The 27,053-nt window shown below is 55.5% G+C and overlaps 4 protein-coding genes and 1 long non-coding RNA gene across 6 annotated transcripts in view; 2 read left to right on the top strand and 3 right to left on the bottom strand.

The window, feature by feature from the left end:
* Positions 1 to 1,649, bottom strand: part of PLEKHH3 (pleckstrin homology domain containing, family H (with MyTH4 domain) member 3) — a 10,758-nt gene extending 9,109 nt beyond the window's left edge. The window contains exon 1 of the mRNA XM_008571887.1: positions 1,488 to 1,649. Coding sequence (XP_008570109.1) covers positions 1,488 to 1,649 — 162 coding nt within the window. The remainder of the gene's footprint in view (positions 1 to 1,487) is intronic.
* An 885-nt stretch (positions 1,650 to 2,534) lies between these two features.
* LOC103589843 lies at positions 2,535 to 3,649 on the top strand. The gene is made up of 2 exons (XR_550424.1): positions 2,535 to 2,825; positions 3,171 to 3,649. It is a non-coding gene; the product is annotated as an uncharacterized LOC103589843 (long non-coding RNA).
* Positions 3,650 to 4,125: 476 nt separating this feature from the next.
* On the bottom strand, positions 4,126 to 6,211 carry CCR10 (chemokine (C-C motif) receptor 10). Its single transcript, XM_008571888.1, has 2 exons — positions 6,184 to 6,211; positions 4,126 to 5,330 (listed from the first exon to the last, which is right to left on the bottom strand). The coding sequence occupies exons 1-2, from the start codon at positions 6,205 to 6,207 to the stop codon at positions 4,266 to 4,268; spliced, it is 1,089 nt and encodes a 362-aa protein (XP_008570110.1). The 5' UTR covers positions 6,208 to 6,211; the 3' UTR covers positions 4,126 to 4,265.
* A 677-nt stretch (positions 6,212 to 6,888) lies between these two features.
* On the top strand, positions 6,889 to 21,073 carry CNTNAP1 (contactin associated protein 1). The gene is made up of 24 exons (XM_008571889.1): positions 6,889 to 7,098; positions 8,157 to 8,258; positions 8,352 to 8,545; positions 8,955 to 9,102; positions 9,182 to 9,385; positions 9,919 to 10,103; positions 10,665 to 10,808; positions 11,494 to 11,755; positions 12,212 to 12,361; positions 12,624 to 12,795; positions 13,416 to 13,522; positions 13,670 to 13,789; positions 14,333 to 14,536; positions 14,730 to 14,886; positions 14,972 to 15,099; positions 15,360 to 15,545; positions 16,063 to 16,284; positions 16,538 to 16,777; positions 17,677 to 18,030; positions 18,172 to 18,299; positions 18,755 to 18,848; positions 19,036 to 19,281; positions 19,382 to 19,429; positions 19,897 to 21,073. The coding sequence occupies exons 1-24, from the start codon at positions 7,035 to 7,037 to the stop codon at positions 20,175 to 20,177; spliced, it is 4,140 nt and encodes a 1,379-aa protein (XP_008570111.1). The 5' UTR covers positions 6,889 to 7,034; the 3' UTR covers positions 20,178 to 21,073.
* Positions 21,074 to 21,522: 449 nt separating this feature from the next.
* EZH1 (enhancer of zeste 1 polycomb repressive complex 2 subunit) overlaps positions 21,523 to 27,053 on the bottom strand; it is a 29,596-nt gene continuing 24,065 nt past the window's right edge. For both annotated transcript variants that reach the window (XM_008571891.1, XM_008571890.1), the window contains 6 exons: positions 26,716 to 26,894; positions 25,800 to 25,895; positions 25,300 to 25,381; positions 24,733 to 24,813; positions 24,252 to 24,336; positions 21,523 to 23,970 (listed from right to left, as the gene is read on the bottom strand). In XM_008571891.1, coding sequence (XP_008570113.1) covers positions 23,910 to 23,970; positions 24,252 to 24,336; positions 24,733 to 24,813; positions 25,300 to 25,381; positions 25,800 to 25,895; positions 26,716 to 26,894 — 584 coding nt within the window. In that variant the 3' untranslated portion in view covers positions 21,523 to 23,909. The remainder of the gene's footprint in view (positions 23,971 to 24,251; positions 24,337 to 24,732; positions 24,814 to 25,299; positions 25,382 to 25,799; positions 25,896 to 26,715; positions 26,895 to 27,053) is intronic.

Here is a 27,053-nt window from a genome sequence, read left to right on the forward strand (position 1 = left end):
AGAGCACACACACTCCAGGCTAGGGGTAGAGCACACACACTCCAGGCTAGGTGTAGAGCACACACACTCCAGGCTAGGGGTAGAGCACACACACTCCAGGCTAGGGGTAGAGCACACACACTCCAGGCTAGGTGTAGAGCACACACACTCCAGGCTAGGGGTAGAGCACACACACTCCAGGCTAGGTGTAGCTCGGGGTTTCGCCCTTCCCCCACCAGCCTCCTCCTGCTGTGGAGCTTCAGCTGCAGACTGGGGTCTAAGAGAGGCCGCAAACCCGACCCAGGGCAGAGCCAGGCGGGAACTGTGCCATCATCCCATTGCGCCCAGACTACTAAAGCCAGGAGAGAGAAGTGGGGGAGGGGGGCCAGGGACACCTGTCCCCAAGTTCCAGGGAGGGGGGTGTGGAGGTGGAGCATGAGGGAGGCAATGGCTTGGTTCCCAGAGCCAACCCTGCCCAGGCTGGAAGTTTGGGGACGTCTGGGTCCTGCTCTTCCCTGGGTGCACATTTACCCATTTTCTGGAGGGTCTGAGCAGGGCTCTCTGCCACACCACCAAGGCGGCAGGTACTGACCACCCGCTCAGACCAACTCCCCTAATCGCAGTCTCCTGCTTCCCTCCCCTCCTCTATATTTATCCACCCTCCGCCTCCGCCAGGTGCTGGCGCCGGCCCCGCGGCGCAGCCCGCCCCACCCGGGCACCAAGCCACCGGGCCTGCTGGGGACCCCTGAGCGGGGGATGGGAGCCTGACCCGGGCCACAGCACACGCGAGTCTGGTCGCTGGTGTGCAGAGGCATGGAGGGAAAGACGTCAGAGGATGGAGGTCTCCCACACCAAACGTGCCTCAGTTTCCCCACGGAGATACTCGACAAAATCTAGCAAACAAGTGCCCCTCACCATTCTCTCAGGGATTTCCCAGGAGCCTCACCGGGGAAGGCCGAGAGTTCTGTCCTGAGTGGCAGGGTAATGACGAGGAGTCCTCAAAGAGCCATGGCCCCCAGCTCCCTTTCAGTGGGGTCCCCGCCACGGACCCCAATCCTAGGACGTCTTCTTCTACTTGCCCAGGTCTCTGAGGCGGGAGCTCCCGCATCTGGCCCCAGCGCTCCCGAACTGGGAACGGAGGGGACCCAGGCGTTCGAGCCGCCCAGCCGGCCTCGCCACATTCCTCGGCGCTGGCGGAGGCGGAAGGAGACGGGATGGGACGCGGGCCGGCGGGGAAGGGAGAGGCAGGTCCAGGTCGGGCCACGCACAACGCCTCCCCTGCCTCAGGGCCCCAGCAGGTGGACAGCGCCCAGCGTGCGGCGCGAGGCCCACAGGCGCATCCCGAGGAGGGCTGCTCCTTGAGTCCCGGGGGCTCTGGCCCCGAGGCGCAAACCTCACCCACGGCCCCAGTTCGCCGAGCGCGCAGCGTTTAGCTGGAGCCGGATCGGGCGTGAGGGCCGGTTGCAGTGAGAAGAACTGAGACAAGCCTCCAACCCCCCAGGACTTACTCTCCCGCCGCCCGCTGGACTCGGGGTTTGTAGCTCAAAGGTCTCCTCGTCCTCGTCCTCGTCCCCGTCCCCACTAAGCTCGCCGTCCCCGTAGTCCCGGTGCAGAAGAGTGAAGCCTCGACGGCAGCAGAGGAGCCACCACAAGCCCCCAGGGAGAGGCATCCGGGCGAGGAACCGGGAATTGGGGGCGCGGGCAGCCGCGGCGGAGCAGCAGGGGGTCGGAGAAACTGTCTGGGCTCCGGCCAGAGCAGGGGAAAGATGAGGAGAGAGGAGAAGGAGGGTGAGGGGGACGGGGAGGAGGCAGTGTCCGGTGCTGGGGGCAGGGGGCGTTAGCTGGAGCCTGCGGGGGTCTCGGTGTCTGGGCCCCCGCAGGGGGAGGGGGAAGGCGCCCAGGGCCCGGGGGAGGAGGGAGCAATGTCCGGAGCTGGAAAGTAGTGTCCGTTGTGGTGTCCAGCCCTGCGGGGGGCAGCGTCCGGTGCAGTGTCCGAGGTGGGCAGTTGTCCAAGCTCCAGGGAGGGTCGTGTCCGGTAGGGCGTCCGGTGGCCGGGGCCCGGGCCGCGCGCGCTGCGCTCCCTGCAGCCCCGGGACTGGCGCGCTGGGGGCGCGAGCACAGCGCCCGGACCCCGCCTCCCGAGCCCCCCAACCCCCTCTCCCCGTCCCTCTTCTTTCTCTCCTCCCTTCTTTACCGGGCAGGGTCCAGGTTTCGTCACAGCCTCCTCCGCCCAATCCCTGTGCCTGGCGCCGGGCGCAGCCACCAATCAAACGGCCGAAACCGCGGCGGGTTGCATCATGTGCCGCTGGCTCGGTGACAGCGGGGAGGGGCGGGGGAAGAGGGAGGGAAGGGGCGGTACGACGTTAGCCGCGCCCCCGTCTCGGAGGTCGGACGCGGGGTGCTGGCGACGTCACGGAGCCCGCCTCCAAGCTCGCGTTTTAACTCTTGGCAAACCAGACAGATTCAAAGCCCTTTTGAGCAGCTTTGGAGAACGAGAGTCGCAGGACACATGGCCCGGCCGCTGCCCTCTGGGTTCCCCGGCTCCTCCCGGGTTCCTGAGAAAGGCCCCTGGCCACCGAGAGGGCGCTCAGGCCCGCGCCGGACACGGCTCTGGAGGGGCCTCCTACCGGGACTTACGGAGTTCAGTCCCTCAGTGTGAGTCACCTCCGTCCTGAGGTGAAGTTTGAGGCCAGGACCCCGGGAAGACGCAGACGCAGGCCGGACATAAAAAATCTAGAGAGCGCGGCCCACCAGACGCAGGCGGGGAAAGTGACTCGAGATTCTAGGGACTTCTGTGACCTCCGAATAAAGTGGAGGCCTCTGGGGCGACAACTCTGCGGTGCTGCGTAAGAAGGGGTTAACCCAGGGACCAGGCGGCCGGGGCGGGGCCGGGGCGACAGCGGGCGCGCGCTGCTGACTCAGCGGCAAGTCCCGCGGTCTCTGGTGGTGGGTCCAGGTCGGCCCCCAGGGGCTGGCGTGCGGGACCCTTCGAGGGTCCGCGCCGTCTCCGGGTCTTCCCTGGATCCTGGCCCCCTAGAGGTCGTGGCTCTTGGTCTCTTGCCGCAGGAGGCTCTGGGAAGGACTGCCAGCCTGGGCTGGGCTGGGCAGGGCAGGGCAGGCGGGGACATCAGGCTAGCGCCTCCCTTGAGACCTCCTCGTCACGCCCCACGCTTCTCTCCTTTACACTCCAGGCTGGAGCGGTGGGGAAAGCTTTGCTGACCGGATATTAAACTGCGAGAATTGTCGCACGTGAACACCGTCCTGCCTGTTGTGATTGTGTCAAACAAAGACCAGGAATCGGTGTGACCATCTCCACAGGCCATCCGGGCAGTGCTCTCTCCCAGATGAGAGTGGTCTGTACTGAGATTTCCGAGGAATGGAGACGCCACTACCACATGCTCTCTTCCCTGTCTGGATCCCTAGCCTTGGCCTGCAGGGAAGTTCTTTCTGACGTCTACCCTCATTCTCTCCGGCAACCTCAGTGCATTTCCTCTGACCCAGTCCCCAGGGAAGATGGAGAACAGCAAGCATCCCCATCCCCACCACGCCTATGATAACTACTCTTCAGAAATTTGCAAGTTGCAATTCCCTCCTTAGTTTTTCTCCAAGGTGGAAAACTCCAACTCATCTTTCTAATAAATCACTTTTTTCTTTTTTTCTTTCCATCACAGAACCTTAGAAGGAATTGTAAAATGGTAATCTAATTCAAACGGCCACCCCAAGCAGAATCTCCTTCCCCCTACCCTAACCCCCGCACCACGCACAGACACACCACCTCCCATGGCTTGAACATACCAGAAGCTGGGAACTCGGCACTTGTTAAGGCAGCCATTACTGGATGGGGCTCTGGTTGTTAGAAAGCTCTTCCTCACGCTATTTCAGGAGGAACCACCGCCCCTCCTAGCCCGGCAGCTTTCTCACCTCACCTTGTTGTCGCACACTAGGTGAAGGTGGAGGGAATGTCGGTGTCCAGAGCTCTGGCAGACTCAGCCGTTGCCCCCGCCGCCCCCACCCCCAAGCTCTCAGTGCCTTCCACTCAGAGCCAAGCCTGGGGTGGGAGTGGGGGGTTAACCCACCCGCTGTGCCCTGCTGCAAATCACTTCCAGGTGGGTGACCCAAAAACAGTAACAGTTGTTGGGCTGCATCTTATTTCCATGTTACCGATTTAATGCGGCAGGGCGCAGAAGCGACCCCTTTAGGTCCACACTGCTTTCTCAGCATTCTCTCGCCTATTCCCCTTCCCCACTGCCCTCCCTTCAATCGCCCCCTCCTCCAGATTCACAGCCCTAGTGGTCCCGGGAGAGACTGTGGTTCTCAGTGGGAGCCGAGCAGGAAGAAAGGCGGGGCCGGCGGGGACAGCGGCCGCGGGGGTGAGGCCCTGGGCTGCAGCCCCCACCCCGCAGCAGTCTCCGCAGGTCCTGGCGGAAGCGCAGGCCCAGAAAGGCGTAGAGCACGGGATTGAGGCCGCAGCGGGCGAGGGCCAAGCCGCCGGTCACCAGCAGGGCCAGATCCTTGCGCTTGCTGGCAAGGCAGCTCCGCTCGCGGGCGGCCAGCAGATCGGCGGTATCCAGCAGCAGGGCGAGACTGTAGGGCAGCTGCAGCACCACGAAGGCCGCCACCAGGGCCACCACGACGCGCAGCGCGCGCCGGCGCTCGGGCCCCCTGGCGGCCAGCAGCGTGCGGCCCAGGAGCGCGTAGCAGGCTGCCATGACGCCCAGCGGCAGCGCGAAGCCCAGGATCACCTGCGCCACAGCGCTCGCCCCCTTCACCGACTGCGTGAGGCCCTCGGGGAAGATGAGGCGACAGCGCCGCTGGCCTTCCCGCTGCCCGTCCCGGCTGAAGAGGAGCGCCGGCAGTGCCAGGAGCAGTGACAGCAGCCACACGATGACTGAGACCAAGTGCGCGCGGCCGGGCGTGGAGGGCCTCGGCCCGGCTGGGAGCGCCCGCACGATGGCCACGTAGCGGTCGGCGCTGATACAGGCCAGGAAGAGAAAGCCGGCATGGAAGGAGGCTGAGTAGAGGCCCGAGATGGCGCGGCAGGTGAAACTTCCTAGACTCCAGCCCTGAAGAGCCCCTGCTGCGGCAAAGGGCAGGGTCAGGGCCAGCAGGAGGTCGGCCACGGCCAGCTGGAGCAGGTGGATGGAGGTGGGGGAGCGAGCAGAGCGTCGGGCCGCCAGGTGGGTGGCCAGGACCAAGCCATTGCCAGCCATACCCAGCGCAGCCACCGTGAGAGAGACGCTGGGTTGGAAGGCCCGACTGAAAGCCTGGACATCTGTCTTGTAGCAGAGCTCTGGCAATGGCTCAGCCGAGTATGTCTCCTCATCATCCCCCGAGTAGGGGCCCCAGGAAATCTGGGGAGGTCAAAATGAGAAGAGGGACCTTATGAGACACCTGCCCACGCACCTCCCTCTCCCACACACCCCTAAGCTGGGAGCTCCTCTGTGACCAGACAGTACATGGGGAGAAGACTTAAATTCTTCTCCAGACTCTTCCTAGAACACCCTCAACAGGCCTTGGCTTCCCTTGAACCCCTCCGGCCTCTGCTTCCAGCTTCCTGGGTGACGCGAGCCACTTGCTGTTTCTGGACCTCAGTTGCCTAATATGTAACTGTCACGATTAGAAGTCCTGACCAGCCCACCTGCCAAGGTTTGCTGTGAGGATTGTTTGAGATATGGAAGAAAATGAATGTGAAGCATCTGTGCTCTCCGTAGGCCAAGCATTGGTGTTATGAGTAAATCTTGGCGCTCCAGTCCCTTTGCAGTGCCCCCTCTTAGAAGGACGCACAGATTCAAAGCCTGCCTCGGACCGGGACTCTGGGCTCCAAGCTTGGTCTGACGTGGGTGGGTTTCTGTTTGTCTCCTTTCCCTTCTCCCCTCCTCACCCTACGACTTCCATAGTACAAATCCCCTGAACCACTCATGTCACAGGGCTGTCAAGGGTTGGGGCTCAGGTTTTCTGGGATCGGTTGGGACCTTGCGGTCTCCAGGTCCATCCTGCCCTTCCCCTCAGCCCCTGTCCCTGTCCCATGATCCCAGCCTCACAGCCCAGCCTCATCTATCTGGAGGGCCCCTGATCTGAGATAGCTTCAGGCACACTGCCTAGGTCATAGGATGGCAGAAGCCTGTCGCCAGGTGAGGAATCCCGTCCCTTCCTCTTCCCCTCCCTCTCTTTAAGCCTCCACCCCCTCCCTGCCCCCACTCCCACCTGCTCTGTGGGCTCGGTCCCCATCTCTGGCCACACGGGTTTCTGAGGTATAGCCGCTGCAGGGGGTAGAAGTTAAAACAACTAGTGGGACAGGAAGGAAGGGGCGGGGAGAGGGGCCAGGCAGGAGGTGGGGATTAGGGTCTGTGGGCTCATTTTCCCATCCCCTCCCCCAAAGAATTTCTCTCCACCCTGCCAGTGGAAAAAGAGTGAGTTTTGGAACATCCTCATTTGCTATCCTATGTGATCTTGAGTAAGTTTTTTTGACCTCTCTGAGCCTCATGTATTTCATCTGAAAAGTGGAGTAAGGTAAAAATTCTGAATTCACAGTGTTAAGAGAGTGCCCAGCGCCACTGCTGGAGTGTAATTTGCCTCCGGAAAATGTCAGATTCCTTTACTTACCCTTTATTCCATCTCTGCCCCCCGCCCCCCCCCCTTCTTGGGGTTTGCAGGATCCTTCGGCCCCCGCCTCCTCCCTTGTGTCATCCTTGCGCCCCCAGTCCCTGCCGGCCTCAGGTTACCGGGGTATTTCCCGGCGGCTGCAGGCTCCCTACCCCCGCCCTCTCGCAGCGGGGCTGAGCCGCGCGCTTGCGCGGGGTCCGGGAAAACGGCGCGTGCCAGGAGGGAGAGGCTGGGGAAGGGGGGAGGTGAGAGGAGAGAGGGTGGGAAGGAGAAGAGAGCGAGACAGAAGAGCGGAGAACCGGGAACGACAGGGAGAGGAAGCAGAGAGGCAGGGGCGGGTAAGGAGGGAAGACAGCGGCCGCGGCGAACCCCGGGAGGAGAGCTGGGACCCCGAGCGCCGGAACTGGAGCCCGAGCCAAGAGTCGGGCACCGGGGACCGTCAGCCCTGCACGATGCCCCTCCGGCTCTTCTGCATTCTGTTCACCGCGTTCTCAGGAGCCCGGGGCTGGGGCTACTGTGAGTGCTGGGTCTGGAAGCAGGCGGGATTGGGTCCAGGAGTGCGGAACCTGCAGGGCGGGTCCCGCACCGCATTGCGGCTGGGTGGTCGCGGGTCCTTCTCGCTGGCGCGTGCTCGCTTGCTCCCATCTTTTCCTGCCTCTCCTCCGCTCTCCGCAATGCGGCTTCGAGGCTGTCGCGCGCGCCCCGGGCTGGGGCTGGGCTCCGAGCTGAGGATGGAGTCGGCCGGAACAGAAATTTAGGGCTGGGATCCAAGCAGGAGCTGGTGCCCTATTTGAGGCTAGGCTTGGATTGTGGTACTGGTGACTGAAGCTAGAGTTAGGGTTTTGCCAGAGGCTGGGGCTGGACTTTGGAGTTAGCCCAGGGGCTAGGGTTTGTGTCTGGGGCTGGGTTTTGTGGCTGGGATCCAAGCAGGAGCTGGTGTTCCTGACTGATGCTAAGGCTGGGCATGGAACTGGTGATGGTGCTAGGACTGGCTGAGGTTGGCAGCGAGGCTTGGATTTGAGATTGGTGCAGATTTGGGGGTCTGATGAATGGGACTGAGGCTAAGGCTGGAGCTAAATTGGTGTCTTGGGGCTGACTCGGAATCTGGAAGATACTGAGGTTTGTGACTGTGTTTGGGCGAGTTCTAAACTAGGGAGGGTCTGGCGTTGGGCCTATAGGCCTAGCCTAGGAGTTCTAGAAGGAGAAAGCAGCCTCCCCTTAGCTGCAGCTGTTGCTGCAGCCCGGGTTGAATAGATGGCTTTAGGATGGAGCTGGGGTTGGGCCGGCCCGTGGCTCCCTCGGTAGAGTGCGGTGCTGATAACACCAAGGCCACGGGTTCAGATCCTATATAGGGATGGCCGATTTGCTCACTGGCTGAGCGTGGTGCTGACAACACCAAGCCAAGGGTTGAGATCCCCTTACCGGTCATCTTTAAAAAAAAAAAAAAAAAGGATGGAGCTGGGTCTGCCGCTGGGGGGCAGAAAAGAAGGCACTTAGGTTGCTCAGTGGACCGGGCCTTGGAAAGAGCCTGAGGGGGGCCGGCACTTACTAACATGACCGTTTCGCCACCCCAGACGGCTGCGACGAGGAGCTGGTGGGGCCCCTGTATTCACGCTCCCTGGGCGCCTCGTCCTACTACGGGATCTTCACCGCGCCGCGCTTCGCCCGGCTGCACGGTGAGCGCGGCTGCGCACCGGGGTGGGGTGGAGGACTACCGAAGACTGGGGGGAGAGGTTTAGCCGGTGGTAAAGCCCTTGCCCCTTCTATAGGCATAAGTGGATGGTCACCCCGGATTGGGGACCCGAATCCCTGGCTCCAGATAGACTTAATGAAGAAGCACCGGATCCGGGCCGTGGCCACGCAGGGCTCTTTTAATTCTTGGGACTGGGTCACACGTTACATGCTGCTCTACGGCGACCGCGTGGACAGCTGGACGCCATTCTACCAGCGAGGGCACAACGCGGTACTCCGGGCGCCCCGGCGCGCACAAAGGGCGCCTCCTCTGCTCCAGGCCCTGGGCTGGGCACTGGCCTGGGGGGGAAGGGAGGTGGCGGTGGCGAGGGCACAGATGAGGAGCCTCGGACCAGAGGGACTGTCAGCTCACCATGTCCACTCACACTCTCAGATCGCAGGGCTTAACACGCTTCAGTAAAATCGGGGAGAGCTTCCTAAGGCGGTGACGTTTGATTTGAGTTTTGAGGAAATAACTCTAGGCTGGGGAAACTACTCGCAAAACCACGAAGGCAGGGAGGATCGAGGGGTGTTTGCTTTCCGGGAGTCGAGGTGTGGGTGTGAAAGCCGTAGGCTGGGAGGCTGCGGGGACACGAAGCAGAGGGCGGGGACTTGGTCACTACTCTCCCCGCACTCTGCAGACCTTCTTCGGTAACGTGAACGAGTCGGCGGTGGTGCGCCACGACCTGCATTACCACTTCACCGCGCGCTACATCCGCATCGTGCCCCTGGCCTGGAACCCGCGGGGCAAGATCGGTCTGAGGCTCGGTCTTTACGGCTGCCCCTACAGTAAGCGCGTGGAGGTGGGCGCAGGGGGCCCGGGAGACAGTCTCCGGGGCACGCGGCCCACCTACGGTCCTTCGTGCAGAATCTGACATACTCTACTTCGACGGCGACGATGCCATCTCATACCGCTTCCCGCGAGGAGTCAGCGGAAGCCTGTGGGACGTGTTCGCCTTCAGCTTCAAGACTGAGGAGAAGGACGGGCTCCTGCTGCACGCTGAGGGCGCCCAAGGCGACTACGTGACGCTCGAGCTGCAGGGGGCGCACCTGTTGCTGCACATGAGCCTGGGTGAGCTCGGCGGCCTGAAGCTCTCCTACCGCGCCCCTCGCGCACTACTCAGTGCAGTCGCGCGCGAGCCTGGTCTTCCCCTTCTTTACTATCTAAACCTAAACTGCCCTTTTCTTGTAGCATTTGGTGCTAGTAAAACACTTGACTCGGAGTCAGGAGACCTGGACTCCAGACTCAGCTCTGCCACTTGCCAGTGGTGTGACCTTGGACAAGGCACTTTCCCGAGCCTCACAGTTCCCTCCCTGTAAATACACACACGTTATTTTGTATCTTACTAGTTTTTCATAACACCCGTGTGATGAGGTAGATGTAGCTATCATGGCCTAAGTTTTACAGATAAGAAAACAGAGGCTCAGAGAGGTTAAATGGCTTACCCTACCTCACACACTAGCAGGTGGCGGCCTCTCCATCCCAGGCCCGGGCGTCTATCTTCCATACGCCCACCCCGCCTGGCTGCCCAGGGCTCTGTGCAGTCCCTCTGCATTCCTCGCTGCAGTTCTCCTGGGTTTCACTCTGTCCCGCCCCACCCTCAGGCAGCAGCCCCATCCAGCCACGGCCAGGTCACACGACGGTGAGCGCTGGCGGCGTCCTCAATGACCAGCACTGGCACTACGTGCGGGTGGACCGATATGGCCGCGAAGCAAATCTCACCCTGGACGGCTACGTGCAGCGCTTCGTGCTCAACGGTGACTTTGAGAGGCTGAACTTGGACACAGAGGTGAGCGGAGGAGGAGGCGCCATTTGGTTGGGCGGAGTCCAGGGTGAGTGGATGGGGACAGGACTTCTCTCTCCCACAGGTAAGATCTCACTTTCAGGTTCCCAAATATCCTGGCAACTCTTAGCAAACTTGCTGCTCATCAGAAAAGGCCTAGTTTTTTGTCGATGTTGCATGCGGACTCCAGGGCGCAACCCCAGAACTACTGAGATGGGGTCTGGAAATCCATACTGTGGGGATCAGGCAAGGTAGGAAAATTGTCCCTTTGGATCCTCCCCCAACTGTGGAGTTGGGAAAGAGCCAGGCCCCAATCTGCAGATAAAGAATTCCAGACAGGTTAATTGACTTGCCCAAGGGCGTGCAGCCAATTTGTGGTGGAGTCGGAGCTCTACCCCAAGCCCTGGGAAGCTGAGCAAGCAAGTTTTAGTACCGACACTGGGAAAGTGTGTTTCAAGTCTTTTATAAGGCCGGGCCTGGCACTTGGAAAAGCCTATGGCAGGGGCGGGCGAGAAAGGCGTGGGTGCTCCCGTGCCTGGGGAACCTCATTCCCCACCCCTCCCGCAGATGTTCATCGGAGGTCTGGTGGGCGCAGCGCAGAAGAATCTCGCCTATCGGCATAACTTCCGCGGCTGCATGGAAAACGTCATCTTCAACCGCGTCAACATCGCAGACCTTGCCGTGCGGCGCCATTCGCGGATCACCTTCGAGGCCAGTGGGCAGGGGGATTTGGGGGAAGGGACATCAAAGCCTCTTGGAAAGCAAAGAGGTGGAGCCGGAAGAGATCTTGAGAATCAGATAAAAGCCAAGGATCCCTCTCTACCCAGCCAGATTCTCAATTGGGGCAGGAGGTGTATCAGGGACTCACAGGAGGTGCAAGAACCATGCACCCCCTAGTTAAGAAGCCGTGGTCGGGTCCAATCACCTCCTTAATTAGTGGAGGAGGAAAGTGAGGCCCCGAGCCAGGGAGTGGCTTGACCAGGGGACATGGCAGTTGTGCAGTGGCCTAATAGGGACTTAACCCAGGGTTCTTTTGATATGCTTCCCCCACCCTCTACGACTCTGGAGAACATATGCATACTCGGCTGCTGGGAAGCCAGCAGGAGCCGGATCTGTAGCCTGAAATTCCCTTTGGACACTAAAAGGAAGTAGTCGCCATGCAGACAGTGTCGATCAGCAGTAGCGAGCCAACAAGCTGAGGCGCCCGAAGACCGACTTGGTTGGGTCTCCCTCCACAAATGGGCGTGTTTGAGGCAGGGAGAGTCATGCTTGGAGGTCTCACCCCCGCCACCACCGAGGGAGTGCGGAGGCGAGGGTTTTAGAGCAACGTGCAGAGGCAGAGAGAGCCGGGTGCACCTGCTAGCGGGTGCTGATGCGTCCTCACTCGTGCTTCTAGGGTAAGGTGGCGTTCCGTTGCCTGGACCCGGTTCCACACCCCATCAACTTCGGAGGCCCTCACAACTTCGTGCAAGTGCCTGGTTTCCCGCGCCGCGGCCGCCTCGCTGTCTCCTTTCGCTTCCGCACATGGGACCTCACCGGGCTCCTACTTTTCTCTCACCTGGGGGATGGGTTGGGCCACGTGGAACTGATGCTCAGTGAAGGGCAGGTCAACGTGTCCATCGCGCAGACCGGCCGAAAGAAGCTTCAGTTCGCTGCGGGTGAGGGGGCCGTGGGAGAGGCACACGCAGGCTAGAGGAAGGTAGAGCGGTGCCTGGGAGGTTGTAGGCCTGGGCTGAGGCCTTTCCCTACCGGAGAGGGGAGAGGTACCAAGGTACTGGGAAAAGATGGAAGTGGCTGGGGGCAGCTGACAAGGCTGACCTGAGGGGCTCAGGGTTCTGGGAGAAGTGGGAAGGCTAAGTGTCCCGGTATTTTCCAGTTCCAGGGGGTCCCTGGAGATGTTTTTTACACATTTATGACTTTGCAGACTCTGTCAGTTGCTGGGGTTGTGGATAGTGGAGACATTCAGATATGTCACCTCAGTGTGAGAAGTGTATTAATGGGAGGCACACAGGCTGCTGTTGGGACAGAATGGGACTGCTGCTTCCTCACTCAAAACATTCTCCTATCTTCGTTATTGTTTTTCCCCACCTGCATCCTCCTCCTTTCTTGTCCAGGGTACCGCCTGAATGATGGCTTTTGGCATGAGGTGAATTTTGTGACACAGGAAAACCATGCAGTCATCAGCATCGATGATGTGGAGGGGGCAGAGGTCAGGGTCTCATACCCACTGCTGATCCGTACGGGGACCTCATACTTCTTTGGGGGTAAGTGGGGGCCATCCTGGCCAAACCCCAGTCTCTGGGTGGGAGGGCCCCATCTAAGTCCATGCAGACAGGGCCACATGGACAATTTGTATGGATCAGTCCTTTTTCCCCTCTGGGGCCTTGGGGTGTAGAAGGTTATTGCCATAGTCTGCACTTTGGTTCTAGCCCCCTTTCTTCATGTCTGGCTCCTCCTTGGCATCTTCCTGGGGGAGGGTCTCTAGGGTCTCCCCTGGGGAGGGCCTCACAGGGGTGGTTGCTCCAGGTTGTCCCAAGCCTGCCAGTCGATGGGGCTGCCACTCCAACCAGACAGCATTCCATGGCTGCATGGAGCTACTCAAGGTGGATGGTCAACTGGTCAACCTGACTCTGGTGGAGGGCCGGCGGCTTGGATACTATGCTGAGGTCCTCTTTGACACATGTGGCATCACTGATAGGTATCCAGAAGCCCCTCTCCCTAACAAGAGGTTACCCTCCCAGAGCCCTCTTCCATAGTCTCCCAGTGGGAGTGACCTTTCTCAATAATCTCCCTTTTCCTTGTCTCAGCTCCTTTGTCCCCCACCTGGGGATAATTCCTCCTTGATCTCTCACCTTCTATTTCTTCCCTTAAAGTGACATATGCTTGGGAGTGACCTTTCTCAATAATCTCCCTTTTCCTTGTCTCAGCTCCTTTGTCCCCCCCTGGGGATAATTCCTCCTTGATCTCTCACCTTCTATTTCTTCCCTTAAAGTGACATATGCTCAGAATGGAAATGAAGCATCTGCTTTTGGTCCTAGAGTGTTTTTGTGTGTGTGTGTGTGTGTGTGTGTGTGTGTGGTAGTGGTGGGGTGGTGGAATAAGATACTTTTGGCTCTTTGTGAAAGCAGGAACAGTAGTGCTTGAGCCCTGAGGATTGCCTAGTGCCCCTGCATCTGGGCTTCTATCTGGCTAGTTAGGCAAGGTGTGTCTCACCGGGTTTTGGTGCTGCAAGGAACTGGGAGTGAAGCTTGTAGGGATCAGACCCCACTCTCGAACTCCCAGTAAGTCTCTTTGCCTTGGTGCTGACTCCTTTCCTAGGTGCAGCCCTAACATGTGTGAGCACGATGGACGCTGCTACCAGTCTTGGGATGACTTCATCTGCTACTGTGAACTGACGGGCTACAAGGGGGAGACCTGCCACCAACGTAAGCCAGATGGGGTATGCGGGAGAGTCGGGACAGGGAGATCAGGAGAAGGTTGCTGGTGATCATGAGGCTTCTGGAGATGGTGGGGCTGGTCCTCCTAGTTCTCCAACCCCATAATTACCTTTTCCCCATGCCACCACCAACCAGCTTTGTATAAAGAATCCTGTGAGGCTTATCGGCTCAGTGGGAAAACTTCTGGAAACTTCACCATTGATCCTGATGGCAGTGGCCCCCTGAAGCCATTTGTAGTGTACTGTGATATCCGAGGTAGGTGGCTCTGATGGGTGGTGATGGCAATGCGGGGGTGGAGGGAACAGAGAAGGTAGAGTAGTGAGTGGGGGCCAGTAAGATTAAACTGTGGTGGGGATAAAGGAGGACAGAGGGGAAAGGGGACACTCAAGAATTTATAATCTAATAGCCGGCCTGTGTATGTGGCTCACTTGGGAGAGTGTGGTGCTGATAACACCAAGGCCATGGGTTCAGATCCCTATATAGGGATGGCCAGTTAGCTCACTTGGGGGAGTGTGGTGCTGACAACACCAAGTCAAGGGTTAAGATCCCCTTACCAGTCATCTTTAAAAAAAAAAAAAAGAATTTGTAGTCTAGCCTTGCAGATAAATTCCAACTTTCTGATCCATTCCAGCTGTCTCATCTCCAGCCTACAACATAGAGGGCCTGGGGCTTGGCTGGAATAGAGTTGCTGGCCACATTTATTGGCTCTGAGTTGCAGCAATGGTGGTGGAGGTAGGCAGGGAGATGGGTAGAGAATGCCGATCTCCAGCAAAAGCTTTGTCCCCTCCCCTCCCCCAGAGAACCGAGCATGGACAGTTGTGCGACATGACAGGCTGTGGACAACTCGGGTGACAGGTTCCAGCATGGAACGGCCATTCCTGGGGGCTGTCCAGTACTGGAATGCATCGTGGGAGGAAGTCAGTGCTCTGGCCAATGCTTCCCAGCACTGTGAACAGTGGATTGAATTCTCCTGCTACAATTCCCGGCTGCTGAACACCGCAGGTTAGGGCTAGGGTCAGGAAGGGCAAGGTGGAGGAGCTACAGGAGAGACCAGTGGGGCCTGGGAGAAGGAAGCCAGAGGGTGCAGCTGGCAGCTGGAACCCTGGGCTATAGGATTCATGAAAGGAAAGGGTGAGAGGAATGCAGAGGCTAATGGAGGGACAAGGCCTGGAAGCTGCCTGCACCTCTTCCCCAGGAGGCTACCCCTACAGCTTTTGGATTGGCCGAAATGAGGAGCAGCACTTCTACTGGGGAGGCTCGCAGCCTGGGATCCAGCGTTGTGCCTGCGGTCTGGACAGGAGCTGTGTGGACCCTGCCCTGCACTGCAACTGTGATGCTGACCAGCCCCAGTGGTGAGGGGGGCAGAGGGATAGGGTTTTCAGGATTCCAGGGCGAGCTGAGTGGCCAGAGCTGAGCCACCACATCCTGCCCCTACAGGAGAACTGACAAAGGACTACTGAACTTTGTGGACCATCTACCTGTCACTCAGGTGGTGGTGGGGGACACGAACCGCTCCACTTCTGAGGCCCAGTTCTTCCTGAGGCCTCTGCGCTGCTATGGCGATCGTGAGTGGCAGATCCCTTTTGTGTGCCCTCCCTGGGTTGGCTCTACAGTTTCTACCTGACCATGGGTCCCAAGCCTGATACCCTGGCTCCAGCTGTGACATGACCCTCATCTTCCTTGGCACCTCACTACTTTCGTTCCACTCCTTAGTCTCTCCTTGGTCACCCCTAATGCTCCCCCTTGTCTTACTTTCCCCACCAACCTAAGGCTCCCTAGCTCCTCCAACCTCCCTGACAAGGCCTTCCTTCATCTGGTTTTGCAGGAAACTCCTGGAACACCATCTCATTCCACACCGGAGCTGCACTACGCTTTCCCCCAATCCGTGCCAATCACAGCCTTGATGTCTCCTTCTACTTCAGGACCTCGGCTCCCTCAGGAGTCTTCCTAGAGAATATGGGGGGCGCTTACTGCCAGTGGCGCCGACCTTATGTGCGGGTGGAACTCAACAGTGAGCAGGCAGACGCTGGGAGGGACACAGGGTAGATGAGGAGACTTCTAGGAGGCTATGGGGCAGGTGGAGGCTTGGGTTAGAGACCAGGGCAGATGCCCTTTTGCGAGGCAGCACAGAACAGGCTTTAGGTGACCCTGGGCTCTAGACCTAGCTCTGTATTGATGGTTGGCTATGTGACTTGGGTACTCACTTCACCTTGCTGGGCCTTAGCCTCCTCACTTGTGAATAAGAAAGCTGGACTCCTGAGGTCTCTCCCACCTCTGACTAGCGATGCTTCTAGCCTGAGAGGCGGGGCTGGGAAGCTGCCTCCAGGGATTGTGATTTGGGGAGAAACCAAGGGTATGAGGTTTTAAGCGGTTTATAGGTTGTGTCTCATACAACCCATGGAAAAACTGAAGGGATATTCAAGGAGCTCCAAAGAGGTGAGGAAGAGGGGTTGTATTGGGCAAGGAATCTGTGAGGGATCATGGAGGTCTGAATCTTTTTCTTCCTCCACCCCCGCCACACTGTCCAGCATCCTGGGATGTCGTCTTTGCCTTTGATGTGGGGAATGGGGATGAGAACCTGACAGTACACTCAGACGACTTTGAGTTCAATGATGATGAGTGGCACCTGGTCCGGGCTGAAATCAACGTGAAGCAGGCCCGGCTCCGAGTGGATCACCGGCCCTGGGTGCTGCGGCCTATGCCCCTGCAGACCTACATCTGGCTGGAGTATGACCAGCCCCTCTATGTCGGTGAGCAGTAACCCAGCAGCAGGTTGAAAGCCCCCTTTACCCTCCCCACCCTCTCAAGGCCACTCCCCTTATTTCCAGAAACCCATCTTAGGCCCCAGTCCCCTCTACTTCAGATTGAGCCAAGGACCACTTTTCCCCTCCAGCTCTGATGTCTTATTCTATTTTTCTAGCCCCCTTGGCTCCCTTCCCAACCACAATACCCCTTCCTGTCTCTGGCTCTACACCCATTTCTTGACCTGCCTACCCTCCCCAGGATCTGCGGAGCTTAAGAGGCGCCCCTTTGTGGGTTGCTTGAGGGCCATGCGTTTGAACGGAGTGACTCTGAACCTGGAGGGCCGTGCCAATGCCTCTGAGGGTACCTCACCCAACTGCACGGGCCACTGTGTTCACCCCCGGTTCCCCTGTTTTCATGGAGGCCGCTGCGTGGAGCGCTATAGCTACTATACATGTGACTGTGACCTTACGGCTTTTGATGGGCCATATTGCAACCATGGTCAGTGCTGCTGGTTATGGGGGAACAGGGATCCATAGGGTGTAATAGAATATAGGAATGGCAGGGAAGAAAAGAGGGTGTAAAGCCAACATCAGGGGAAAAAACAGAGTTGTCCCTGGGCTCCTGAGCTCTGAGCTGGGGGTCAGGCAATTGAAGATGCTGGGTGGACTCCAAAGGCACAAAGTGGGACAGGAAGGAATGGTACAGCTAGCTGGTACCAAAAGAGCTCAAAAGCAACAAGCAAATAACTTCTCCATCCTCCCTCTATCACCAAGGTAACACAAGTTGTCCCCCTTACAAGCATATTCACTTTAGGCTACACAATGGCCTTCTATACCATTTCCTGTTTGATGACTGCTACATCCCTAAAATATGTGTACAACCTGACAAGCCTTGACATTCACCACAGCAAAATTCTGCATATGTACCCATAGTGCATCCTCCCTAAGGCTGGCCTAGGGGGATACAAGGGCAGGTGGATTACTGGTGGGAGGAGTCTGGTGGACTAGGGAGATACAGGGACTTAGGGGCCAACAGATGACTTCTGGTCTTGGTTTGAAAGTGTGAGTAGTGGCACATAGAGTGGATGGGGTCATCTCAATTCTAATCTTGGCTCTCCGTTTACTGTGTGTCCTTAGGCAAGTCACTACCTTCTCTGAGCCTCAGTTTCCCCATATGTAAAATGCGTGGATTAAATTAGATTATTTCTCAAGTTTCTCATGGCTTTAAGATTCTGTTCTGTGACAGAGGGGCTCAAGGGGACCTAAAAGGATATGGAGGGATGTGATAGTGGCAGAAATTAAAGCAATTCTCAGGGTGTGTGTGTAGATGACATATAAAACCTCTGAATTTGGGAATAAGGAGTCTGGGGGCCCTGACCTCATTGCCTCTGCCTTCAGATATTGGCGGTTTCTTTGAGTCGGGCACCTGGATGCGTTATAACCTGCAGTCAGCACTGCGCTCTGCAGCCCGGGAGTTCTCCCACATGCTGAGCCGGCCGGTGCCAGGCTATGAGCCTGGCTATATCCCTGGCTATGACACTCCTGGCTATGCACCTGGCTACCATGGCCCTGGGTACCGCCTGCCTGACTACCCCCGGCCTGGCCGGCCTGTGCCAGGTTACCGTGGGCCTGTCTACAATGTTACGGGAGAGGAGGTCTCCTTCAGCTTCAGCACCAGCTCTGCCCCTGCTGTCCTGCTCTACGTCAGCTCCTTTGTGCGTGACTATATGGCCGTGCTCATCAAGGAGGACGGTAAGCTCCCCCAACTCCAGCTTTCCCCACATACCCTTAATTCTCCTAACTATTGATTCACTAATACAAGGACCCAAGTACTCCAGAAGATGAGGGTTGTGAGGGTTTAGAGGAGACCCCATATTTCTCCTCACCCAACAGGAACCCTGCAGCTGCGATATCAGCTGGGCACCAGTCCCTATGTGTACCAGCTAACCACCCGACCAGTTACCGATGGCCAGCCCCACAGTGTCAACATCACCCGGGTCTACCGCAACCTCTTCATCCAGGTACGTGTGGGGGAGGTGAACCAGTTTGGATCATAGCCTCATGATCTTGGTTGTGGCTCCCAGGAAAATGTCAAACACTTAACATCTGTAGAGCACATTTCAATGTACGGAGAATTTTCATGTGTATCACCTCATGTGACCCTTACAACTCCCTGAGGTAGTTCAGGTCGGCAGGCGTTCTTATTGTCTTGTTTTACAAATCAGTAAGCAGGCTCAGAAAGTAAAGTACTTTCCCAAAGTCAAACCACTAGTAAGCTGCAAAAACAGGGCTCAAAAGTAGGGTTTTTAAAAACATACCAAATCCTACATCTGGGCCCAGGGGTTGCCCACTTCAGACTGAGTTGGTACTCACCAGCTGGCACCACCAGTTTGGAAAGAATGAGAGTTCCTGCATGGTCCTGGCTGCACTGGCCTCTGGTCCTCAGTCCCTCACCGCCCTGCCCTCTCCACCTCAGGTGGACTACTTCCCGCTGACAGAACAGAAGTTCTCACTGTTGGTGGACAGCCAGCTGGACTCGCCCAAGGCCTTGTATCTAGGGCGTGTGATGGGTAAGCTGTGGGGGAAGAGGAGTCCTGGGCAGAGTTGTGGGTGAAATACCTGGAGCCTAGAGGAGAGTCAAGAACTGGGAATGGCAGTGAGAGTGGTGAGAAAGACAAGTGGGGAAACTGTGGACAGCGAGGGGCAGGCTTTTGGGTGATCCAAGCCCCTCTCTTTGTGGGCCTGCCTCTCCCTTAGAGACAGGAGTCATTGACCCAGAGATCCAGCGCTACAACACCCCAGGTTTCTTAGGCTGCCTGTCTGGTGTTCGATTCAACAACGTGGCTCCCCTCAAGACTCACTTCCGAACCCCTCGACCCATGACTGCCGAGCTGGCTGAGGCCCTTCGAGTTCAGGGAGAACTGTCTGAATCTAACTGTGGAGCTATGCCACGTCTTGTTGCAGAGGTGCCACCTGAGCTTGATCCCTGGTATCTGCCCCCAGGTACATTCCTGGGACCCAGAAGAGGGAAAGGAGCAGGAGGGAAATGATTCTTAACTTGGGGGTGGGGGGTATCTCCTAACTGGTGTTTTCTCCTCTTCAGACTTCCCATACTACCATGATGATGGATGGGTTGCCATACTTTTAGGCTGTGAGTAGCAGTAATCAATAACCTGACCTCCCAAGGCTACCCTTTGACTGTCAGCATTCTCTCCCTGCCCCTTATCCCCAAAGCTGAGGGCAAAGGTGCCATATGAATGACACTACAAAGGATGAGATAGGCTTGGCTGAAGGTAGTATGTTTGAGGATCCTATAAATTTTTTATTAAAATGGGACTATAGCTAAGGGATGAGGAAATGGGGGTACAGTAACATCTAGAAAGATGAGAAATTGGGGTAACTACCAGGGATTTGGAAAGAGAATATTAGAAATAGAAGTCAGCAGGGGATAAGTCAGGAATTCAGACCTACAGGATACTGAGGAGTAGCTCAATGTGGTTGTATAGCTGACACTGTCATACACATATGCTTTTGGCCAAAAGTGTAGGTGTGTATGTGCGTGTGTGTGAAACCCCAACGATTTGCCCTGAATTGTTCCTTTTCTTCCTTTCCTTTCAGTTTTGGTGGCCTTCCTGCTGCTGGGACTGGTGGGAATGTTGGTGCTCTTCTATCTGCAAAATCATCGCTACAAGGGCTCCTACCATACCAATGAGCCCAAGGCCACCCACGATTACCATCCCAGCAGCAAACCTCCCCTACCTACTTCAGGCTCTGCCCAGGCCCCTGCCCCCACACCAGCTCCCACAAAAGTTCCAGTTCCAGCCCCGGCCCCAGCCCCAACCCCTGGCCCCCGGGACCAGAACCTACCCCAGATACTGGAGGAGTCCAGGTCCGAATGAATCAGGAGAAGGGCTTTAGGGACCAAGTCCAGCTCCTCAGAATTCCCCAATTCTTGCCTCTCCCCACCTTGTCAGGGACATTTGGCTCCTTTGAGCTGGCTCTGCTCATCCAGAGGATACCCCTCCTACCAACTTTTGTGGGCAGAGCTACAGATGGGACCAAAGGGAGTGGCCAAGCCTCACTGCCTAAACCAATGCCCTGCTCATCTCTGTTTCCCCAGGCTCCTGGCTGTTTGCCTGCCCCAAAGAAGAGGTCTCATGGGTTGAGACAGGCCCTTCCTGCCATTTCTGTCCCAGCTGCTACCAGGGATTAACAACAGAGTATAGGGGAGATTAACTGCCTCCCTTCCAATATACAATATCAGCAGGGACAGATGTATGGGACTGCAGGGCTGCACAGGGTATGGGGGGAGGAGGCTGCTAAATCATATCCCCCAGCCTCCCCCTGGCCCTGCAGAATTTCTTCCATCTGCTTCCACTCAGCTGGGGGTTAGGGAGAGCTTCACTGCTGTCCCCTACCTGCTTTTTGTTTTTACATACAGACCAAGAGGCCTCAGTTTAGCACTTTAGTACCTCCGCTGCTTCACATGCTTCAGCCAAAGCCATAAAAGAAACCCTGCAACATAGTGAAAATAATGCTGACACCCTGACTAGCCAGCCCTCTACTCTTCCACCTTTTCCAAGATATGCAATAGCCTTCGTGCCTGCGCAAAGTCTTGGCCCCCTCTCCAATGCATGAGGAGACCTTTTTCCTCCGCTCAGAGATGCTGCTTCATTTGCCCAGGAGGTCATATTCTTTATATATATTTTTTGTTGCAAAGTCTCTCTCTAGAGGAACTCTATATATTATTCTAATTTTTTAATTATGTTTCTATATAAAACAAAAAAATCAATCAGCTGTCCTGTGCTGTGCCCACAGTCTATAGTTTGCTTCTGTGCTGGAAGTCTCATGAGTCCTGCTGGTCACTCAGCCAGCCTTCTCTGAAGCAGGGCTGAGCCTCTGTGCTCTCAGACTTGAAGCCATTCCAATAAAGCAGAGTGGCAGAGCCCCAGTCTGTGTGTAGTAGCTGGCGTCGTGGTTAGGGGATAAGTGGGATGATTGTAAAGGATCTAATCCGAGGGCTAAGGAATTTCTAAGGGAGCTGTCAGAATCCTTGTATCACCTGCCAGGACCTGACTGGCTCTTGCCAAACCCATCCCACCCCCCGCCTGCTGCCACCTCCCATCCCCAAATCTCAGTGGAAAAGTGGGGATCAGAATGCTGAAGCTTTAGCATAACCTGCACCTGTACCACCATCCCTAGATCCTTCCAGCCCCAAAGCACATAGTACACAATTTGCCAAAATGGATTCTAACACTTTATTCAGAAAAGAGGTCACAAGCCACGGGACTTTAAAGTGCGTGAAATTCACTGGCAATAAAGCCGCAGGTATACCAGCCTCCCCCCAGTTCCCACCGCCATGCTCCATCCATCATTACGTGTGGGGGTGAGGGGTTGAGACCCGTCATTAAAGGAGAGGGACAGCAGGGACAAAGAATGGAAACGCTGGAGGGACAGGAGTATCAGTGGTCTAAAATTGGGGAAGGAAGTATCGACCACAGTGATTCCGCTCACTGAGGGAAGGGTGGGGTCAGTCTAGCCTCTCAAAGACTGGAAAAAATTTTGTTTTTCTCCTATTCCTCATGGCTAGCCCCTGACATTTCAGAAAGACCTAACTCCTTCATCTGTCTCTGGTTCCCCTATAATTTATGAGTAATTCAGAGCACACAGTCCAGGTTGAGTCTATCCCCAATCTACCTAATGAATACAAACCACAGCAGATGTTTTAGAACCATGTTGGGACTGGCCCAATCAGGTGGGAAGAGGCTTCTGTCAGGAGCTGGCTGGGTGTGTGCTGGGTGCAGGTGCATGTGTGCCCGCCAGTGGGATGAGTGAGAGCGAGTGTGTGTGTGTGAGAGTCCCACACAAATCCCTAAGAGGCAGCCTGGCTAGAGGGAATCCCACTTCTTCCTTCATAGGACACCCAGTGGGGTGGAAGGGAGAGGTCGGAATAGACCAGGGGAGGAGAGGCTTTGATTCCCCAGAATGAAGGAAGAAGCCTGCTCCATATTCTAGGACCCTAGGCAAGTCTGCCTGCACAAGTCCTCTCAGCCCTACACAGTGCTCTTTGCTCCCTGGCAGCTAAGCACACTAGCCATGGACACAGGCAGCTCTTGCTGGCCCCATTCTTAGTAAATTCTTCTGTGGCAAACCAGTTCCTCCTCCCTCCTTCAGGAAATGAGACAGAACTGGAGGAGAATCTTCTACGTCCAACCCCCTTCCTTCACCTTTCCTCAGGAGTAGGATTTGGGCAGGGACCCCAAACCTCAGCTCAAGCTCCACCCCAATCTACAGACCTTCTAAAAGAAATAAAGTGCTTTGCTCTGTATGAATCCCAGAAAGAATGGCACCACAGACTGGGATAGGTGGTCTTCCTGCTTCTTCTCAATATTTCAAACACCCTCTGCCAGTCTGCACGTATGATGCCATCCTAAATATGTGCAATTTAGCCCCTCACCCACCACCAAACACATATTGCTAACTTATCCTTTCCAAGCAGCAGGTGCTACAGACAGAAAAGTAAATCACACCAACAACCTTTCCCCTCTCCAGTCCAGGCCCATCTACCCTGAAGAGATGAACAACACTAGCCCCTTGGGCCTAGCCTCTACAAGGAATGGAAGGCCTGAAAACAATTACAAATCTAGCAGACCACAGCACTCATACCCAACCAGGCACAGCCCCCGATGCTTCTTCAGTAGCAGCATAATGCCTGCCTGCAGTCGCTAAGCCAGAACTTTGTTTTTTTGTGTGTATGTGTGCTGGCTGGTATGGGGATCTGAACCCTTGACCTTGGTGTTATCAGGCTGCGTTCTAACCAACTGAGCTAATCAGCCAGCCCAGCTAAGCCAGAACCTTGGAAGAAGCTGGGGCACTGGCATCTGCTCCCAGGAATCTGATCACACATATTCGTCTATTTCGAGTTGTACAGAGAAGGCTTTCTCAAAGCCTCTAGGCCTAAGCTTAGCAGTTTAACTCCTGTCATCAGGCTGGTTCTCCCTCTCTGTCCATGGAAGGATGGCACTTAGCTTTCCTTCCCCCAGCCTTGAATACCTGTACTTAGAACCCAGACTCTCTCAGCTTGAGCACTGCCATGAGGAAAGAGGTAGTAAGACGACCGATCTCCCTCTGAATTCAGTCTGTGCTGTCCGCAAGCCCACCTCTCAGCCAGGGACCAAACTTCATTAGCCTGTCCTCTCCAGGTCTTAGGACCACAAAGATACACCTGACACCCAATTACATTAGGACCCTTGACTGGCAAAGCTAAAATTCCAGGATGACGCTTCCTGGGAACTGCCTTCAGTTGATTCCTGAGGCCCATGGCCTGGGGGACTGGCAAGAAGTCAAGCATAAGTCATACATCCCAGCCTGTACTCTCTTCCTCTGAGGCCTGAGATGCAATCTCCCATTTCTGCAGCTCTCTGTCCTGGGACACCAAGCCCTAACTGCTGCTGTCTCCCCTCTCATGGAGTTTTGTGCCCATTGGACACAGCTGAGGCCTCACTACAGAGGGAATGGGTGGGGGTTCTCGGTGTGGGAGACACAGGTGCAGGAAACTTGAGCAGCAGTGATGTGTGCATAAAAGCCAAGACAGTGCCGCTACCATAAGCGCTGGCATGTGGCCTAGGAGGCTAAAGGACATCGGTCTCCCTCTCGATCCCCACGTACTTGAGGGCATCAGCTTGGCTGTACCTGTCCCAGAGCAGGGAGAAGAAACCAGGTTACTCTAAAGGCTTTTGTGTAGAGATGGAATCCCCTTCTCACTTCACTTCCCCTCCTAGTCCCTAACAGCCATTTACAATGTTCCCACTTCTGAGGCAATGCACCAGAGATCAGAATAATGACCCAGTAGTAACCACCGGGAAATCCTCTCCTTCATCCATATGACCCACCTTAAGCCCCCAAACCAATTCCAATAGCTACTGTCTCTGGTTCTAGGACCACCTCCCAAGGACCATTACTGGCTGCCTCACCTATAATCAAAGAAGAGTTCTTCGCCAGCTTGAATTGCCCTCTTGGCAAAGATGCCAATCCGATGATCTCCATTCACCATGACCACTGCAAATAGGATGAACCCAAGGCTAGGTTCGTACTCAACTCCAAGTAAACAATTACTACGATTCTGGGCTGACTTCCTCCAAATTCCCAGTGAAAATATAAATCAAATGGGCTTAAAAAGTAGTCAATTAGGGTAGTTGCCTCTATACTTTTAGATCTGTTATTCTGGTTAGTGATATTAGGGAAGAATTATTTTTAAATCATGTTTGTGGGAAAGTGTTTACAATGTATGCAGTGAAAAAAGTAGATTATAAAACTGAGAAACAGAGGCCTAAAATGATACCAGACATTAATCATGATTATCTTTGGACAAAAAATAACTCAGCTATGAAAAAAGTTGAACGATGGGTAGAAATCATAGTAAAGGAAGCACCCACCTCCCAGGTGGGAACTCACCTTTGGCATAACAGTTGGGATTCACTGAATGGTTTGCAAATCGAATTTTGTTTCCTTTCCGGGTAGCATCCACTACAAAATCTGTATAAAGTAAATCAAGGAAGACCATGAGTGCATCAGGGCAACGCCACAGCTTTTTTAGCCTGAATTTAAAATCAACTAAACAGTAACAGAAACAATTTAGTCCAATGGGAACTTTCTCTCAAAGAGAAGTGTACTAACAGGAGCTGGGGAAAGCGTGCAGTCTAAGAACGTGGCCCTGTGTGGGAGCACTCCTGTTGGGGCTCCCCCTTTGTCTGAATTATGGATCTCTTCTTCCCATCTAGTGGGTAGGAAGATTTCTGAGGTGTAAGTGCTTAGTTCTTCTATAAAAAACAATCCAGAAATGGAGGCTTTCTCAAAGCAAGTGAACTGTGGCCTGTGGGGTCTCTGAGTTCGATTTTGCCACCCTATTGTATGCTTGTGTGGAAAGATTCAGAGATGATTTGAACCCGGACTACAGCAAGGGCAATTTAGTAGGAAGACCTGCACAAGACCACCTCAGGATGAGAGAAAGAGATTCCATACCGTTGTTGAGGTTGAAGAGGAAGCTGGACATGTATTTGTCATAGACCTTCCCTCGTCGATCAGCTTCATCCTGAGAGATGAGCTAGAGGGACAGACAAGGAACAAACAAGTGGCATCAGGTTGCCCACTCAGGGCATGGTACCCTGCCCCTAGAAAGGGCTGGGAGGCGGCAGTGTCATTATGAGTACTTATCGAGCATCATGATGAAAAGCATAAGAGGGAGGGCTCAGGTTATGTGGTTCTAATTCCCACCCAGGCTGACCAGTATCAAGGCTGAACGGAGCTTCCTCCCACTCTCTTGTGAGGCTTGGCTTGTCAAAGAGTTGAAGAACGGTGGTTTGTTTCAGGATTGAAAACAGTTCTGTGGGATCCCCCGAGAGGCCACATGAGAACTCAGCTGAGTTATTTAGAGATTAATTCACAGAAGCCTGGCCCACAGAAAATCAGTTTCTCATCAGCATCTCCCCAGAAAGAATGTGGGCCAAACCTATAGCACTCACCTCACCACAATATTCAGAAATGAATTCATTCTTCTGCACAGACTCCTTAATGAAGGTGCCCCATCCGGCCACATCTGAGGGGGCCAGCAGCAGGTGCTGGGGAAGAGAGAGACAAACCTCAGATGATAGGGCATGTGGGAGTGTGGGGGAGTGTGTTCTGTATGTGCATGTGCGTGTTGGTAGGCAGGGTGGAAAGCACTAGCAACTGTTAAGAGGATCTGAAAGCAGAAAAAGATCTAAGCCATTTTATTCTGGTGACAGAAAAAAGAAAAAAGGAAGGTGGTAGAAGGAAACAGGACACCTCTTCCTCTGTCCCCGGGGACCTCCTAGACCTGAATCTATGGAAATTCACTGCTATGAGGTAAAAATAGACAACATCAATGGCACGTTCACTTCTCTCCTCCTTTCGGTCTGGCCAGTTCAAGGGGCCACTTTACTAACCCCTCACTGGGATGGAAAACTTTATTAATTCAGTAAGTGTGTGTCTTTTAGGATTTACCGAGCACTTTCACATACAAATCCTCTAAGGAACCAGTGGAAAGAGGATGCTTGGGACTATTCCTTCTTTCCCCCTCCATTATCTGGCAGGGAGTCCTTAGAAAAAGTCTCACCTAGGGCTGGCCCGTGGCTCACTCGGGAGAGTGTGGTGCTGATAACACCAAGGCCCCGGGTTCGGATCCCATATACGGATGGCCGGTTAGCTCACTGGGTGAGCGTGGTGCTGATAGCACCAAGCTAGGGGTTAAGATCCCCTTACCGGTCATCTTTAAAAAAAAAAAAAAAAAGAAAGAAAAAGAAAAAGTCTCACCTTCTTTTTTTTTTTCAAAAGATGACCGGTAAGGGGATCTTAACCCTTGACTTGGTGTTGTCAGCACCACGCTCACCCAGTGAGCCACAGGCCGGCCCAAAGTCTCACCTTCTTTAGGCCACGCTGGATGCTGCAGTTTTTACAGGAAACCACCTTGCAGTCCCAGTGCTCTGAGGCTCCACAGGTGAGACATAGGTCAGGGTCACACTCTCGTACTGCCAGATAGCAAGGACACTGCTTGGTATTACACTGGGTCTTACAGCGACAGCCCGGGAAACGATTTTGACCTGGGTGAGAAGACAGGTAAGGTTAAGAAGAGAAACACAGGCTAGATGGTTAGCTCAATTGGTTAGAGTGTGGTGCTGATAACACCAAGGTCCAGGGTTTGATCCCTGTACTGACCAGCTGCCCCCAAAAATCCAAACAAAACCAAACAAAAAAAAAAA

This window comes from Galeopterus variegatus, unplaced genomic scaffold, assembly GCF_000696425.1.
Source record: "Galeopterus variegatus unplaced genomic scaffold, G_variegatus-3.0.2 Scaffold733, whole genome shotgun sequence".
Classification (NCBI taxonomy): Eukaryota; Metazoa; Chordata; class Mammalia; order Dermoptera; family Cynocephalidae; genus Galeopterus; species Galeopterus variegatus.